The 19,171-nt window shown below is 44.9% G+C and overlaps 1 protein-coding gene across 1 annotated transcript in view; it reads right to left on the bottom strand.

Annotated features, from left to right (window-relative positions):
- LOC147440327 (signal peptidase complex subunit 3A-like) overlaps positions 1-18,850 on the bottom strand; it is a 30,098-nt gene extending 11,248 nt beyond the window's left edge. Inside the window, exon 1 of the mRNA XM_086530113.1 lies at positions 18,614-18,850. Coding sequence (XP_086386239.1) covers positions 18,614-18,739 — 126 coding nt within the window. The 5' untranslated portion in view covers positions 18,740-18,850. The remainder of the gene's footprint in view (positions 1-18,613) is intronic.
- Between the last annotated feature and the right edge of the window lie 321 nt (positions 18,851-19,171).

Below are 19,171 nucleotides of genomic sequence, written 5' to 3'. Positions count from 1 at the left end.
GGATTATTATTATTTTTTTTTTTTTTTAATTTTTTTTTTGGAAAATGATGAGCGACGCGAATTTTGCTTTTGCTTTTTTTATTAAAAAAAAAAGAGAAAAGACTCTCTAAGAGAGAGAGAGAACTGATGCTTTTGATTTTAAAAGCTTTTGGGGCTCTGCTTTTGGGCATCCCTTGTAACCTTTAAATTAGTGGTGAGGGCCTCACTTCTGAGGGCATCTGGACGCAGAGTCTGAGAGTGAAACCCTAACCGCTCTCTTGTACTTTGATGATTGATTAATACAAAAAGAAATACCGAAAGGGGCGCCAGTCTTTGGGGCCAATATCTCTAGGCACGGAACTCCGCCGGGCCAGTGCAAATCTATTGTGATCTGTGAATTGTTTTGAAGTGGTTATTTGGTGCTGTCGCGGTTGATTCTTGACTTGGAGTGTCCAAGTCTGTTACAAGACATCATTTTCTACTTTGAGACGCATCAAGCCCCTCGGCAATCCATGCCACAGGTGAGCGGATATAGATGGGAGACAGCCTGCAGACAAGAGACCAGATCGGAACATCGAGGACGGGACTCAAGGGGAGTGGCAGTTCTATTCAGGAAGGAGTTGCAGCCATTGATATATATAGCATGCAAGGATGAATAGGCTTGGTACATGTGGGTGAGGCTCAGGGCAGATACTGTCACGTGCACATCTAACCCTATGTGCATGAGGACAAGCTACTTCATGACAAGGGTTCAGTCAACCTAGCTTAGGAAGTGTTCTCGCACCTTTGTGAGTCTGTTCACATACTGTGCATGTTCGCAGATCGTGCATGTCCAGACACTTAATGTAGATGCATATCCTCTGGTTGCACACAACATGATTATCAACATTACCATTAGATTCCATCAGGAGCATTTTACAATGCACAAAACCTATTTTCCCTATTTTGGCCATTTTTCACTTATTATTAAGTGATTTTTGTTGGGAAACTGGATAGGGCAATTTACCCAAGCCAGTATATAAGAAAAGCTAGCGCTAGTGTTTTTTTGGCAGAGACCACAGTCGAAATGCACCATCTCAACAAGACCAGCAAGAAGACGAGCCAGTGTTTTTCATCTGCAGCAGAAAGAGCCTAGCGTTTTCAGTAGTTGTAGACCAACTTGGCGACAGCAGTTCCATTAGCGTTTTTGCATCAGATACAGATTTAGCCCCTAGCGTTTTTGAAGATTTCGGACGTCATAACCTTCTCTGCATCAGAATTTCCAATTTTCAGCATCTAGCCTCCGTACCGCAAGCCCTGAACCTCGCAGATCTCACCTTCGCGCAGTAGATCCTCGCCACACGGTTAGATCAGCCAGTGTTTGCAGATTCAGCCTTCAGCATCTTCGTTCTCAGCGCGTCGTCGTCCCATCGCCGTCGTCACCGACATAGAGTCAGAATTCAGCAGATAAAAGATTTGCAGATTTCAGCCCGTCTCGTCGTCGTCCTCATCATCGTGGACATCGTCCGCAAGTCCATTGCATTGTAGAGATTTGTGCAATCAATAGTAGACCGCTCTCGCCATAGAGAGTGGGGCCTTCAGAGGAGGGTTTTACAACATTCTGGTGTCGTATTCTTATCTCTCTATCTCTCAGTCTCAGCAGCTTCATTTACAATGTTTGCCACTTTGTTTGTAATCATTTGCACTCTCTCACTAAAGGAACGGAAGGCACTCCCTTCCGTAATTAAAAGGAACCCTTGAGCACAGTTCGGAGCACTCATCTTGAGCAAAGAAAGTTCAACATTCACTTCCGCTGCACCTTACATTGGTATCAGAGCTTTGACAGTGTTCTGTATCACTCAAGGAAAGAACCACAAGAACTTTTTTTTGCTTGTTGCGATCGCACATAACCCAAGTCCTCTTGGGCGTGTCGATTCCTAATCGTGTTTTTGAAGAGTGACAGGAAACCCAAGAAAGAAGGGCTTGCCCAGCCTCCCCTTGTGCAACTTTTCACTCATTGAGAGCGGACCGTGCACACTTAGCGGCCGGCCAATCGACGTGAGGTGGGAAAAAGCAACCTTGGTGTGAGCGCAAGGCCGCCAAGGGGTGCGCCCGCGGAAAAGAGTAGAGCTCGAGTAAGAGAAGATCCTTCTCTAACATAGATTGCAAGCGAAAGAAGCACCTCAAGAACCTGAAGAACTCAAGAACTCAAGAACCCACAAACCCAAGAATCACAAGAACCCAAGTTACTCGTGAACTTAAAGACACAAGACTTTAGTGTATGGTCATTACCCGAAGTGGAATGGATACTTCGCATGAGCATGGCAATGGCGAAGAAGAATTTTCCTCATGATGAGGTTTTTCTGATCCTCCTTCCCCATCTACTCCAAGGATTGCACCAAATCCTATGGAGGCTTTGGTCAAGTCGATGATGGACATGATGTTACACCAAGAAGCGAAACACATTACCTTGGAGCGTGAGCGCCAAGACAGACATGCATCCTTGGATCGCGAGCGTGAACAAGCGCGCTTGGCGGCCGAGGAACGAAAATAAAGAACAACAGAAAGAAAGGAAGCTATTGAGCGTGAGCGTGAGCAAGCGCACTTGGCGGCCGAAGAAAGAAAGGAGGCCATCAAACAAAGAAAGGCACCTATTGAGCTTGAGCGTGAGCAATCACGCGAAGCCCAACGAGTAGTGGCCGAAGAGAGACGAGCGGCCTCGGAGTCAGAGCATGAGGCGCAGAGAAACCAACGCATGCAAGAGTTGGTCCGACAGGTTCTCACCTCAAAACCCGAGCCGGCCAAAGATGTTGGTGGTTCATTAAGTGGCGCAAGCCGAGATTCGGATTGCAACAACCCCGTCATCGAGAAGTTGACATTTAGTAAGTATGACGGTAAGATGGATGCTAGTGTTATCCATTCTTGGTTGCATCAATTTAATGCTTATTTTGTGACAACTAAGAAGACAGGGAATAGCAAGGTTCTTACAACAACCATATACCTTGCCGGTGATGCCATTAATTGGTACCACGCATGGCAAGAGGCACAGTTAGCCGTGCACCTAGAGGCAGCCGATGAAGACGCACCCCTTTCCTTCAATTGGGCCGGCTTCCAAGACAAGCTCAAGGCGCGGTTTATGCCTCCACAGTACCTGGCGCGATTGAAAGAAGATTGGCGCAACCTCAAGCACAATGGTATGCCAGTCATGTCCTTTTCTAACCGTGTTTTGCAGCTCGGCACCCAATTACACAAATCGGATGATGAGCGCAAAGAGGCTTTCCTTTTTGGGTTGGACGAATATATTAAGTTTGATGTAGAATTCTTCGACCCCGCGGATCTCAACAAGGCGGTAGCAATTGCTCTCTCCCAAGAGATGAAGCACAACAAGGGAAAGCCTAAGGAGAACAAGTCGTCTCAAAGTACCTCCCAGACTTCTCAGAACCCCAGAATGATAAGAACGGTAAGAACGGTAACTCTTCTAGCCAATCTTCCTCTAATTCTTCGGAAAAGAACTCTAACAATGAATCTAAGGGTAAAGCTAAAACACCTGCTAAACCTAGCTCACCCCTTATGAAAAAGTCGCAAAAGGACTTATAGGAGGATACATAACGGCTAAGAACAAGTCATTTATGCTAAGGAAGGTCGTTGTTATCAATGTTACGTCAAGGGTCACATTAAAGCGGCTTGTCCTAAGACGGCCCCACCTAAAGAACCTAAGGCACCCACAGCAACCACACACACTTTAATGAACCAAGCTGAATCTTCTCATGTCTCTGACACACATTGATGAGTCTCTCATGAAATGTTATGGTCATGTAAAGGGTCAGCGTTTTGTCATATTGTTTGATCCAGGCAGTATGCATGATGTGATTAGTGACTCTCTTGTAGAGAGAGTCCGCCTAGAGGTTAGTCAGACATCTTTCTCGAGGTGTCGGGCTTCGCTCTCGGTATAGACTCTCTCATCACGCAAGAGTGCCTTGATGTGTTGTTTATAGTTCAACAAGCTGCTTTCCGTAGAAAATTTGTCATGTCTCCTCTCTCAGGATATGTTATGCTTTTGGGCATTAGATGGTTTCGTGAGCATAACCCTCTCATTGATTGGAAGGACAACACTCTCACATTAAATGCTAAGAGTGACTCTCCCATGATCATTTGTGCTGAGGAGGATCTGCATTCTTTGCCTCTCATTTCTCATGTGCAAGTAAAGCGTGAATTACGACGAGGAGCACAAGCGGCATTCATCTATACTGCTCCAGTTACCCAGAGCATTCAAGCTCCAGACAGGTATTCAGCATTGTTTACCAAGTTTAAGTATCTCTTTTTGCAGGATGATCTTCCACCCCGTCTCCCACCCAAGCGGCCGAAGGACCATTGCATCGAGCTTACGGAGGGAGGACAGCCGGTCAAGAAGGCTCCCTACCATTTGAAGATCCTTCTCTAACACAGATTGCAAGCGAAAGAAGAACCTCAAGAACTCAAGACCCCCAAGAATCCAAGTTCCTCATGAACTTAAGAACCAAAGATCATAGTGTATGGTCATCACTTGAAGCGGAATGGATACTTCGCATGGAGGTGATGGGCATGAAAGTAGTGAAGAAGAATTTCCTCACCATGGAGGTTTTCCTGACCCTCCCCCTTCGCCATCTACGCCAGGGATTGCACAAAATCCTATGGAGGCTTTGGTGAAATTGATGATGGACATGATGGCACAACAAGAAGCGACTCGCATTGCCTTGGAACGCGAGTGCGATGCACGAAAAGAAAGAAAAGCACAAAGAAAGGAGGCAGCCGAAGAAAGACGAGCGGCCTTGGAGACCGATCGTGAGGTTCAAAGAGATCTACGTACGCAAGAATTGGTTTGACAGGTTCTCGCCTAGAAGTCCGAGCCAGCCAAAGATGTTGGTAGTTCATCAAGTGGCGCAAGCCGAGATTCGGACTCCAACAACCCAGTCACAGAGAAGATCCAGTTCAGTATGTATGATGGTAAGATGGATGCTACGGTTATTCATTCTTGGTTGCATCAATTTAAGCTTATTTTGCGACAACTAAGAGGACAAGAAATAGCAAGGTTTTGACGGCAGCTATGTATCTTGCCGGTGATGCCATCAATTGGTACCACACAGTTAGCCGCACAGCTAGAGGAAGCCGACGAATTCACGCCCTTTTCCTTCAATTGGGCCGATTTCCAAGACAAGCTCACGGCGGTTTATGCCACCTTAGTATCTCGCACGATTGAAGGACGATTGGCGCGGTCTCAAGCAAAATGGTATGCCAGTTATGTCTTTCTCTAATCGTGTTTTGCAGCTCGGCACTCAATTACGCAAATCAGATGTGGAGCACAAGGAGGCATTCCTTTATGGATTGGACGAGTACCTCAAGTATGATGTCGAGGTGCTCGATCCAATCGATCTCAACAAGGTGGTAGAGATTGCTCTCGCACAGGAGACTAAGGAAAACAAGACTTCGACAAGTACCTCTCAGACTCCTCAAAACCCTCAGAATGGTAAGAACGGTAAGAACGGTAACTCTTCTAACCAATCTTCCAATAGTCTCTCAGAAAAGAACTCTTCCAATGAACCTAAAAGTAAAGCTAACACAATTGCTAAACCTAAGCTCACTCCAGATGAAAAGGTAGCACAAGGAATTTTAGGAGGATACATCACGTCGAAGAGCAAAGCGCTTATTCTAAGGAAGGTCGTTTTCATTGTCACATTAAGGTTCACATAAAAAGAACATGTCCTAAGCTTGATTCTAATGAATCTAAAGAATCCACAGAACCCACTTCCTCTGTCAATGCAATAAATGAGAACAAGAGTGTGCCCCAAGTTGCTCATGACCCACCCATTGATAAGTCTCTCATTAAATGTTATGGTCATATGACGGGGTAGCGTTTTGTCATATTGTTTCACCCAAGCAGTATGTATGATGTAATTAGTCCCTCTCTTGTTGAGAGAGCCCGCCTAGAGGTTAGTCAGAAATCTCCTCTCGAGGTCTCTGGCTTCGCTCCCGGTATGGATTCTCTCATCACGAAAGAGTGCCTTGATGTGTTGTTTACAATGCAACAAGCTGCTTCCGTAGAAATTTTTTAGTCTCTCCTCTCTCAGGATGTGATATGATTTTGGGCATTCGATGGTTTCGTGAGCATAACCCTCTCATTGATTGGGTGGAAAATATGTTCACTTTCAATGCCAAAAGTGACTCTCCCATTGTTATTCGCGGAGAGCAAGTTGTTCATTCTCCATCTCTCATTCCTAATGTGCAGGCGAAGATTGAAAGGATTCAGGAGAAGGAGACTCTCTCAGTCTCTTCTACTCCCAAGCATGATGAATTGAATGATAATGATAAGCATGATGATTTGGATGACAATGCCAAGCCTGATGATTTGCATGACCAAGATGTGATTTCTCACGTGATTGTTCACAAGGATGATGGTTTAGTTGATGCTTTTTCTAGCGAAGCTAACCTCGTTGCAGATTCGATCAATCACGAAGAATCGATCTTGGATTTCGAGTGGAGGTCCACAGCAACACCCCCCCCCCCCCCCCCCCCCCCCCCCCCTCCAAGCAGATTCTATCAAACACGACGAACCGATCTTGGCTCTCGAGCCTAGGTCCAAAGAACCCTTACAGGAAGTACTATGTGTTCGAATGATTCGTCAACACACATTGTTCGAGTGTTTCATTCGTGATTGTTTCCTGTATTTTAGGAGCGTCTATATGTGATCCCTTTTCCTAGGCATGACATATTGTACATTGAGCACGTTTCACTCATGAATGAGCACGGATGTATGCGAATTTCTCATGAAAAGATGAACTGTTTGCATTCAAGGAAGTCGCATTCCAACAGGCATGGGCATTTCCGTTGTGAATTGCCACAATTGATTGAATTAGATCAGAAAGACAAGATTCGACCTCATTGTTTGCGTGTGTGTGGTAAACGGTTTGGCACTCCGTCTATTTGTTCATCTACATTGCATGCACAGTCTTTGAGGAAGACGAGATTTTCTCCACTCTGTATGTTTATGTTTTTGTGTTGGAAGTGGTTTCAGGAATTTTCAGCCATGGAGATTCTTGAAGAAGGAAGAAGCATGACTCTAAACGAAGTTGAAGCATTGAAGGAGCTACATATGATTTTGTGTCGCTTTCGGCACGGCCCAAAGAAGCAAGAGTTGCAGACCTTTATGAAGTTTAAGTATCGCATGACCCACGCATCAGAGTGGGCTGGCGAAGAGTCCTTTCAAGAATTCCGGATGTTGTTGGCGATCTCCCTCGACGCCATACAGTTCGGTACCCGTACCTCACTTTGAAAAGGAGGGGATGTCACGTGACACATCCAACCCTATGTGTCCGTGGACAAGCTACAACATGACAAGGGTTCAGTCAGTCGAGTCAGTCTAGAATAGGAACTCATTTGGCACTTTTGTGAGTCTGTTCGCAAACCGTGCATGTCCAGACACTTAGATTAGATGCATATCCTCCGGTTGCACACAACATGATCATCAGCATTACCATCAGAATCCATCGAGAGCATTTTCCAGTGCATTAGACCTAGTTTCCCAGTTTTTGACATTATTTTTAAGTGACTTTTGTTGGGAGCTAGGTAGGGCAATTTTGCTAAGATAATATATAAGCAAACCAGAGTTAGCACTTTTTGGGAGAAGAGGCAGCAGGAGCATCGCTCAACAGGCAACTTCTCAAGCAAGACTAATTAGGACCTGGCGTTTTCTTCATGAACAAAGCCAGCGATTTCACCACCAGAACCCAACATTTTTCAGCCCCTACACATAGCGTTTTTCAGCCCTGACCTTGGCGTTTCTGCAGTAGCATCACAACCCATAAGCAACGTTTTTGCAACCTTTGCATCAGCGTTTTTAACCCAAACATCCCAACGTTTTTGATCCAGCAAATTAGCGTTTATAGCAGCAGTGAGCTAACGTTTTCAGCAGCATGACATCATCGATTTCATGCCCATAAGAAGTAGTATGTTAGGTGCAACGGAATGATTGTTTGCGCTTTGCTCAAGATGAGTGCTCCGAATTGTGCTCAAGGTTCCTTTTGTTCTTATGGAAGGTAGAGCCTTCGGTTCTTAATGAGAGAATGCTATGATCACAAACAAAGTGAATGGACACTATGCGTGCAAGTGTATGAGATTCAGAGATAGAGAGAGAAGAGAGATATGACACCAGAGACGTTGTAAAACCCTCCTCGAAGGCCCCACTCGTCGGCGAGAGTGGTCTACTTATGATTGCACAATCTGGTACAATGGTGATGCATGAGACTGATGCAAGTCTAGACTATGTCAATGATGACGACGGTGATGACGAAGTCGACCTAAGGGCTGAAATCTGCAATCTTTCTACTGCTGTCCAAAAATGCTATGGGCTGAAATCTGCGAATGTTCTATCTACTGAATTCTGACTCTATGTCAGTGACAATGTCGACGACGACGATGCGACGACGACGCGCTGAAAACGCAGATGCTGAAATCTGCGTTTTCCAGGCTGAAACTGTAAACCTTGCGGAAACAGACCGTGCGGCGAGGAACTGCTGCGGGAAGGTGAGATCTGCGAGGTTCGAGACTTGATCTGTGGATACATCACGGCTGAAGAACAAGTGATTTATGCTAAAGAAGGTAGATGTTTTCAATGTCACGTCAAGGGTCACATTAAGGCCTGTCCTAAGACAATCCCACATAAAGAACCAAAGGCATCCACAGCTACCACAAACTATGTCACAACACAACCTGCATCTTCTCATGACTCTGACACACACATTGATGAATCTCTCATGAAGTGTTATGGTCATGTAAAAGGACAACGTTTTATCATATTGTTTGATCTAGGCAGTATGCATGATGTGATTAGTCTCCCTCTTGTTGAGAGAGCCCGCCTAGAGGTTAGTCAGAAATCTCCTCTCGAGGTTTCTAGCTTCACTCTTGGTATGGACTCTCTCATCACTAAGGAGTGCCTTGATGTGATGTTTACCGTTCAGCAAGCTTCTTTTCGTAGGAAATTTCTTGTGTCTCCTCTCTCAGGATGTGATATGATTTTAGGTATTAAATGGTTTCGTGAACTGAACGCTCTCATTGATTGGGAGGCTAACACTCTCACTTTACATGCCAAAACAGATTCCCCCCCTCATCATTCGTGCTGAGGAGGGCTTGCATTCTTTGCCTCTCATCTCGCATGTGCAGGTAAAGCGTGAATTATGACGAGGAGCACAAGCGGCATTCATCTATGCTGCCCAAGTTTTCCAGAGCATTCAGGCTCCAGTAAGTATTCGGAGTTGTTTATGAAGTTTAAACATCTCTTTTTGCAGGATGATCTTCCACCTCGCCTCCCACCGAAGTGGCCGAAGGACCATCGCATCGAGCTTATGGAGGGAGCACAGCCTGTCAGTAAGGCTCCCTACCGTTTGAACAAGTCACAGGAGGAAGAGTTAGAGCGACAACTCACGAAGTTGGTGGCTAGAGGATTCATATGTCCTAGTGTAAGTCCTTTTGTTGCCCCTATTTTGTTCGTTCGCAAGAAGGATGGTTCGTCTCGTTTGTGTGTTGATTACAAGGCATTAAACAAGATGACTGTCAAGAACAAGTTTCTGATGCCTCACATTGAGTATATCCTCGATAAGCTCAATGGGGCAAACGATTTCAGCAAGGTCAATCTCAAAAGTGGATACCATCAGGTACGGGTATTCAAAGGCGACATTTTCAAGACCGCCTTTCGCAAGGAGCGAGGGCAATGGGAGTATATTGTTATGCCTTTTGGATTGACAGGAGCCGTGGGTACGTTCAATCGTCTCATGGTAGGTCGTTTCGGCGATATGGTAGGTGTATGTGTGTTCATCTTTTTAGATGATATTCTCATTTTTTCTGCATCATGGGAACAACATGAAAGAGATGTTGAAAGGGTATTAACTCGTTTGGATGAGTGTCAGTTGTACATTGCAGCTAAGAAGTCTGAATTTTTTCTTACTGAAGTCACTTATCAGGGTTATATCATTTCTGCAGAAGACGTGAAGCTAGACCCCGCGAAGGTGGAATAGGTTCGTAATTGGGATTTGCCCAAAACTGCATATGATGTGCGTTCTTTTCTTGGTTTATGTCAAGCATATAGTTCGCACATAGAGAATTTTACACGCATTGCTGCACCTATGACTGATGTTTTGAAAGGGGTAAAGACTCGCCGTCAACGCGTAGACTTGCCCGAGGCAGCCATTAAGGCTTTTGCAGCTCTCAAGGTTGCGGTGACAGAAGCACTGTCTTATCCTTGCCTCTTGGGATGATCCCTTTGAGGTATGGAAGGATGCGAGCAATGTCGCCATAGGTGCTATTCTCCAGCAGCATGGTCGTCCTGTAACTTTCCTTAGCCCGAAGCTCAATAGTGCGGAAAAGAATTATTCAGTTTATGATAAAGAACTTTTGTCTGTCATTCACTCTCTTAAGCATTGGAAGCATTTTTTGTATAGTAGAGAGTTTACAGTGCGCACAGATCATCAAGCCCTCAAGTGGCTCCAGTCTATGCCTAGTGCACATTGGAGTGATCGCCAAGCGTAGTGGTCAATTTTTTGAGCAATTTGGCGGTTTGATTGAGTATGTGCTTGGAAAAGGTAACCCTGTTGCAGATGCGTTGAATCGCAAAGGACAGATTTTGGCTCTTGAGTCAAGAACCACATTTTCCATACAGGGTGAGTCTTTTGACAGCATGAAGAATTAGTATGCAGATTCGGAGTTTGGTAAGTATTGGTTGCAGGCTCTTGCTTCCTAAGGGCCCAGCAACTATCTCATTCGTGATGGATTGTTATTTTTTCGTCAACGTCTATGTGTGTTGCCCTCTCTCAGGCCAACCATATTGCATGATGCACATGATTCTCACGGGTGGGCACAGGGATATGAACACCACATTGGAAAAGATTGAACATTTTTTTTATTGGCCTAAAATGCGGAAAGATGTGTTTCGTTATGTCACACAGTGCACCATATGTCAAAAAGTAAAAGCTCCTTGGGGTAAGCAGCAAGGCCTCTTGCTTTCGCTGCCTATTCCCGAGGGACCTTTTCAGGATATCTCTATGGATTTTGTGACTAACTTACCACCAAGTCTGCATTCAAGGAACACTCAATGTTTAACAATTGTTGATCGTTTCAGCAAATTTTGCATGTTGATTCCTTGTAAAGCCACAGTTACTGCACAGGATGTTGCACGATTGTTCATTAAGCATTGGTACCCCCTCTGTGGTTTGCCAAAGTCCATTGTTTCAGATAGAGATGTTAAGTTCACGTCCAACTTTTGGCGTCCTCTCTTTGAAAATTTTGCAACAAAGTTGAATTTTTTCATCTGCTTTTCATCCACAGTCAGATGGTCAAACGGAAATTTATAATCAATTGGCTTTTGACGTGTTGAAATCTTATGTGCATGATCAGCAGTCTAAATGGGAGCTTTATCTCCCATTGGTTCAGGCTATTCTCAATGATTCCTTCTCTTCTGCTATTGGTCGAACTCCGTATGAGGCAGCTTTTGGCCGTCGGTTCCAATCACTGTTGACTAGATCGGTCAGTCAAATGCCTGATGCCAATGCTGAGAGTCAATCATTGGATGAGATTTCTGAGAGTGTGAAGCTTCGGTTAAGCAAGGCTCAGGAATCTTATTCTCGACAGGCTAACAAGCATCGTCAAGAGGTCTCGATCAAGGAAGGAGATTGGGTGTATCTATGAATCATGAAACGGCGTCTTAAGCAAGTTAAAAAGAAATGTCCTAAGTTGTCTTTTCGTATGTAGGGTCCATTTCCAGTCATCAAAAAGATTAATGAGGTTTAAATGAAATTGCAATTGCCTAACTCATGGTCTATGCACAACGTTTTCCATGTTTCTTGGTTGAAAGTGTTTCAGGGAACACCTCCAAAGAACGTTTTGGAAGAAGAAGAACCGGAGATCATCGATGAAGCTGAAGTCATGGAGCCGGAGCAAGTCTTGTTGCATCGGTTTCGCCATGGTTCGAAGAAATAAGTACGACAATATTTTTTGAAGTTCAAAGATCGAGGAACCCATGAAACGGTGTGGGTAGACGAAGAGTTCTTCAAGGATTATCCAGAGTTGCTGGCAGACTACAAGGAAGCCATGCAGCTCGGTGCTAGTACCTCACTTTAAAAAGGAGGGGATGTCACGTGACACATCCCAACCCTATGTGTCCGTGGACAAGCTACACCATAACAAGGTTCCCGTCAATCAAGTCAGTTTAGATTAGAAGTGATCTGGCACTTTTGTGAGTCTATTCGTAGACCGTGCATGCCCAGTCACTCAGTGTAGATGCATATCCTCTGGTTGCACACTGCATAAGCATAAGCATTTCCATCAGAGTCAGTTTGGGGATTTTTCAAGTGACTTTATCCCATTTTTCACTATTTTTAACATTTTTCACTTATTTATTAAGTGACTTTTGCTGGGAACTCAGTAGGGCAAATTGGGTAAGTTAATATATAAGCAAACCGAAGTTAGCACCATAGGGCAGATGAGCAAGGAGCACAGTAGGGTACCAAGCAACAGGTGTTCCCTCCCTCTCTCAGCAAGACCCTCCCCAAGCCATCTTGGTGAGGCCACCTCCCTTCAGCCATCAGCGTTTTCATCATCGCCATCAGGCTCCCTTCCCTTGGCGTTTTCCTAACTTCAGCCATCGCCATCCAAGTACACTTGCCTGGCGTTTTTATCCTCTATCAGCAGCAGTCTCAGCGTTTTACTAACGCTAGTCATACCTGCAAACCCTCAGCGATTTCAGCCACAATAACGCACTTCAGCCCTGCAGCAAATTCAGCGTTTTGTACTTCAGTTTCAGCCCTTGAAAAACGCAGCCTTTGACAGCATTTTTACAGCAGGTATTCAGCCCATAAAACGCTGCCCTAACTTGCAGTTCATCAACGTTTTCAGCATACGATCACAGCAGCAAAAACACAGCCAAAGCAGTGCTTGATCAACGTTTTTATTCAGCCTAAGTCCCTTGCCAAAACCAGGGATTTTCAGCCATGTTAAGCACCCCCAAGATCACCCAGAACCTCAACAATTTCCCCCTTGTGGACAGCAGATAGAAGAGGACCAAAATCAGCCCTAAAGTCATCGACATAGCCCCATTTGCATCAGTCCATGCATCATCGTTGTACACCTTTGTGCAATCAAAGTTAGACCACTCTCGCCGACGAGAGTGGGGCCTTCGGAGGAGGGTTTTACAACCTCTCGGGCATCGTATCTCTTTTCTCTCCTTCTCTCAGTCTCATTCACTTGCACGCACAATATCCACTCACTTTGTTCGTGATCATAGCACTCTCCATAAGGCGGAAGGCTCTTTCCTTCCCTAAGAATTAAAAGGAACCTTGAGCAATAAAGATCACTAATCTTGAGAAAATACAACATTTATTCCGCTACATCTTACATTTTGTTGTTTGATCGAAATCAATCAACTGTGGCAAATCACAATGGAAATGCCCATGCTTGGTGCTCATACTATCATGTGCTCGTTCGAAAACTGTGTCATGCCAAGGAAGAGACATGGAATGTGACATCCTTACATACATACTTTTCAGCTTTTCATGAAAAATCCGCATACATTCGTGCTCATCCATGAGAGAAACGTGTTCAACATACAATATGTCATGCCTAGGAAAAGGGATCACATAACGATGTTGACTAAAATACAGGAAATGATCACGAATGAAACACTCGAACAATGCGTGCGTATCAATCATGCGAACACATAATACTTCCTGTGAGGGTTCTTTGGACCTAGGCTCGAGAGCCAAGATCGCTTCTTCCTAAATGATCGAATCGTCCTGTGGGGGTTCTTTGGACCTCGACTCGAAAGCCAAGATCGGTTCTTCGTGATTGATCGAATCTACAACCAGGTTAGCTTCGCTAGAAAAAGCATTCACTAACACATCATCCTTGTGAACAATCACATCATCTTCATGCAACTCATCGTGCTTGTGAGAAATCACATCTTGATCATGCAAATCATCATGCTTGTCATTGGCATCCAAATCATCATGCTTAGCAATATCATTCAAATCATCATGCTTATCTTTGTCATCCAAATCATCATGCTTGTCATTCAAATCATCATGCAAATCATTGTCATTCAATTCATCATGCTTCTCATAATCATGCAAATCCTGTGGGTCATGCTTTGGAGAAGAAGAGACTGAGGCAGTCTCCTTTCCCCAAATCTCTTGCATCTGTGCCTGAACTTGAGAATAGAGTCGCCAGAACTCTTTGTTTTGTCAGTCGCTCTTTTCTTTGAGGGCTTTGTTTTCGCGATCAAATTTGGCTTATCTTTCTTTTTCTTCCAAGTCATACTGACGCTCTATGGCTGCCCTTCGTTCTTCGTAAGCCTTTCTTTCTGCTTCTCTTTCTGCTTTTCTTTCTTCGCGTTCTAATTGTCTTTCCAGAAACAACTGCTACAACTCCTCCATAGGAGTTAGTGCAATCTTTGTCGTAGATAGGAAAGGGGAAGGGTCGGAAAAACCTCCTGGTGGGGAAAATTCTTCTTCGCCTCTCTCATGCTCATCACCTCCAAGCGAAGTATCCATTCCGCTTCGAGTGATGACCATTCTGAAGTCGTGGGTTCTTGTGGTCTTGGGTTCTTAAGTTCACGAGGAACTTGGGTTCTTGGGGGTCTTGGGTTCTTAAGTCCACGAGGGACTTGGGTTCTTAGGGGTCTTGAGTTCTTGAGGTTCTTGAGGTTTTCTTTCGCTTGCAAATCGCGTTTGAGAAGGATCTTCTCTTCACCCGAGTTCTACTCCTTTCTACGGGCGCACCCCTTGGCGGCCTTGCGCTCACACCAAGGTTGCTTTTTCCCACCTCACGTCGATTGGCCGGCCGCTAAGTGCACGGTCCGCTCTCAATGAGTGAAAAGAGACACAAGGGGAGGCTGGACAAGCCCTTCTTTCCTGGGATTTCTATCACTCTTCAAAAACACGATTAGGAATTGACACGCCCAAGCGAACTTGGCTTCGTGCGACCGCAACAAGCAAAAAAATTCTTGTGATTCTTGTGGTTCTTTCCTTGAGTGATACACAACACTACCAAAGCTCTGATACCAATGTAAGATGCAGCGGAATGAATGTTGTATTTTCTCAAGATTAGTAATCTTTATTGCTCAAGGTTCCTTTTAATTCTTAGGGAAGGAAAGAGCCTTCCGCCTTATGGAGAGTACTATGATCACGAACAAAGTGAGTGGATATTGTGCGTGCAAGTGAATGAGACTGAGAGAAGGAGAGAAAAGAGATACGACACCCGAGAGGTTGTAAAACCCTCCTCTGAAGGCCCCACTCTCGTCGGCGAGAGTGGTCAAACTTTGATTGCACAAAGGTGTACAACTATGATGCATGGACTGATGCAAATGGGGCTATATAGATGACGACGATGATGACTTTAGGGCCTGATTTGAGTCCTCTTCTATCTGCTGTCCACAAGGGGGGAATTGCTGAGGTTTTGGGTGATCTTGGGGGGTGCTTAACATGGCTGAAAATCCCTGGTTTTGGCAAGGGACTTGGGCTGAATAAAAACGCTGATCAAGCACTGCTTTGGCTGTGTTTTTGCTGCTGTGATCGTATGCTGAAAACGTTGATGAATTGCAAGTTAGGGCAGCGTTTTATGGGCTGAATACCTGCTGTAAAAACGCTGTCAAAGGCTGCGTTTTTCAAGGGCTGAAACTGAGGTACAAAACGCTGCAGGGCTGAAGTGCGTTATTGTGGCTGAAATTGCTGAGGGTCTGCAGGTATGACTAGCGTTAGTAAAACGCTGAGACTACTGCTGATAGAGGATAAAAACGCCAGGCAAGTGTACTTGGATGGCGATGGCTGAAGTTGGGAAACGCCAAGGGAAGGGAGCCAGATGGCGATGATGAGAACGCTGATGGCTGAAGGGAGGTGGCCTCACCAAGATGGCTTGGGGAGGGTCTTACTGAGAGAGGGAGGGAACACCTGTTGCTTGGTAGCCTGCTGTGCTCCTTGCTCATCTGCCCTATTGTGCTAACTTCGGTTTTCTTATATATTAACTTACCCAATTTGCCCTACTGAGTTCCCAACAAAAGTCACTTAATAAATAAGTGAAAAATGTTAAAAACAGGGAAAAATGGGGTAAAGTCACTTGAAAAATCCCCAAACTGACTCTGATGGAATCTGATGGAAATGCTTATACTTATGCAGTGTGCAACCAGAGGATATGCATCTACACTGAGTGACTGGGCATGCACGGTCTACGAATAGACTCACAAAAGTGCCAGATCACTTCGAATCTAAACTGACTTGACTGACGGGAACCTTGTTATGGTGTAGCTTGTCCACGGACACATAGGGTTGGGATGTGTCATGTGACATAGCAGAAGGAAGTCAGTTCAACCATCACAATCGTCGTCCCGTCGTCTGTACACCATTCGGTTTGCAGCCATAGTCTCGTCCTCATCGTCCACACCATCGACCTCGACATAGCAAGCATTTAGACTCATTGCATCAGCCATTGTACCAGATCAACGTACCTGCAAATTTCAGACCTGAAACGTTTCACCCTAGGCTAAGGCCTCACTGAAACGTCAGACCGAACGCCAATTTTGTGTGTATATAGTGTTATGTATAGACAAAATAGGTGTTCACAGTGCAGTGAGTAAAGACACATGCTATGTTAACCTTGAAATAGCATATACATAATAAATAAATAATTATTTAATGCCCAAATTTCTCAAAAGGGATTTTAAAAAAAAAAGGAGTTTCACTACAAGCGTTTCACCCTGCAGGTAAAACGTTTCTGGCATAAGAGGCAGCAAGAGCACTCGCTCAACAGGCAACTTCTCAGTAGAACCCCAGATGCCCTAGCATTTTTGCTTCACATCAGAAAGCTAGCGTTTTTGGACCAGATCAGCCAACATTTTTTGCTCTTGCAAATCCCTGCCGAAAGCAGACCAAGCAAAAGCCCTTGCGTTAGCAGATTCTCCACAGCAAGACCATTTTTAGCCCTGGCGCTTTTGCATCTGTAAGACACTTTAGCGTTTTTGCAAATCTTCGCGACGGAATCCCCACAAGCATCAACGTTTTCAGTTTTCAACATATAGAACCCGCAGAAGAACCCCCAAACCTCGCAGATCCCACCTTTCCGCAGCAGATCCTCGCTGCACGGTCAGATTCCGCGAAGTTTGCAATTTCAGCTTGGAAAACGCAGATCTCAACATCTGCGTTTCCTGCGCGTTGTAGAAAATGGGGCCATGACATGCGCACACCAGTCAGTTGAGGAGACCCGACGGATCAATTGCTTTAGAGCCTGAGGATATGCGTGCAGTTGCTACTGACTTCTACCGTGATTTGTTGTTAGCTGAGCCTCAGTCAAAGTATCAGGATGCATACAGAGAGCAGGTCTGGGCACGGATGCCTTGCCTTGTTACTAAGGAGATGCGACGGATCCTCATCTTCCTCTCCAGCTAGAGGAGCTCCATGGGCCATGGGGCCCTCAGAGCACTCCCTTGAGGTAGTTGTCCAGAGGAGGATGATTTGACTCCCAGCTTTTTCTTGGAGTACTGGCCCCTAGGGCTTGCTTGGTTCAGATCTTTGCAGCACATTCCAGTACGTTTTGCACACTGGCGAGATGCCTGACAGCATGAGTGAGGGCTTGATCTACCTGATTCTCAAGGAGGGAGGCTCCTTGGCAGGTTCACCAATCAATGGGTTGAGCATTAAGAGTTGAAGTGCCTCTAGAAATTGCCTCTATCGGGCCTATGAGAAGGCCCTCTTAGAGCTTTATGATCACCTTCTTGCTTTCACCCCTCAACTTCTCACGTACACTCAGGCCCTTGGTTGTGGATTGGCCACCCTTTCACCTCCTAGTAGGGATGCTAGGCACATATAGGGTTTGCATTAGGCATTTTTCCCAATTTTGTGAATTTCCTGTGTTGGGTATATTTTTGCCCGACCGCCCTAATCCACTCACCGGTCATCTTGTGTCATTCTTTCTCTAGAGTTATTGAGTTTCCGATGTTCATGTTTTCACTTCCGCTACACACTCTGACAATTGCTCGGAAGTGTGCAAGCCACACAAAGACGATGAGACTATTTTAAAGTGAAAACAGGCCATTCATTGCATCAACTTGCATGCCCATACCTTGATGATCATCCTTACAGACACATAGAAGCTTAATTGTCTTTCTTGCTCATTTTATCAAATAAATCACTAATAAAATATGAAATGTTAAAGGAGCCCACATGAAACGTAGTTACTCCATACGTCAAGCTCTCTACCTAGTTGGTATGCCCCAAATAAAGGGGATAAGCTGACCACTTGAAATTTTATGCCAAGCTACAAGGTCTTTACTGAATATCCTGGGGTGATCATGACATGGGATGTGCTAAATGTCTCGCATGTCTGGCCCTCCTCTGTTAATGACAACTACCACTAACAAGATGACGTTTTGCATTCCAGACCATAAGCATTGATGGCAGTCTAAAATCCTATGCCAGTGCCACCCTTTCAAGTAGTACAAAGCCAGCCTGGTGGCGTATACCATGATCTCTCTCTCTCTCTCTCTCTCTCTCTCTCTCTCTCTCTCTCTCTCTCCATCCAAACGGTCCAGATCTGCTGAGGGTTAAACCCATCCCCCCCACCCAAACACACAGACGCACACGCTGCGTACCTTGATGTCCACGGATGGATTAGCGTTGTGAATGACATCCGTCATGGAAGCCGCGATGCAAATAGCTGCCAGAGCCAGCAGTGCAAAACTGATCGCCGCATTAAGCCTGTACAAGAACGTATGCATAGCTCCTGTAACTTCGGAGGCTGGTGAGGTCTCTCTGCGAATTTTGGAGAGAGTGAGAGAGAGAGAGGACCAAGGGGACAAAGATGAAAGCGTTGCCGTCGGTTTTTTCTTTACGACGACTGATGAGTTTGTCCTAACAATTTCCATTTTATAAAAGGAAAATACCCCTCAAATTTCAAAAATTCTTTGAAGGCAAATATTGAATGGATTGCTCCAAGCTAAGTCTTTTCGAGAATACAAATCTACCTTTAAGTGTCAAATATAAAAATTATTACCAATGAGCTCACAATTGAGGCATTTGTGTCTACTAATAGTAAGCCATTTTAGCCGCAAAGCCCACAATGCCATCCAAGGCTCGAAAAAAAACTTTGTGAAAAACCTACAAATGAGGTTTATTGACTACATTTGCATGTTCTTATACTCAATTTTCCA

The sequence above is a fragment of the Adiantum capillus-veneris genome, chromosome 15 (genome assembly GCF_014529385.1).
Source record: "Adiantum capillus-veneris isolate H3 chromosome 15, ASM1452938v2, whole genome shotgun sequence".
Lineage (NCBI taxonomy): Eukaryota > Viridiplantae > Streptophyta > Polypodiopsida > Polypodiales > Pteridaceae > Adiantum > Adiantum capillus-veneris.
This window is presented reverse-complemented; position numbering and strand designations above follow the sequence as displayed.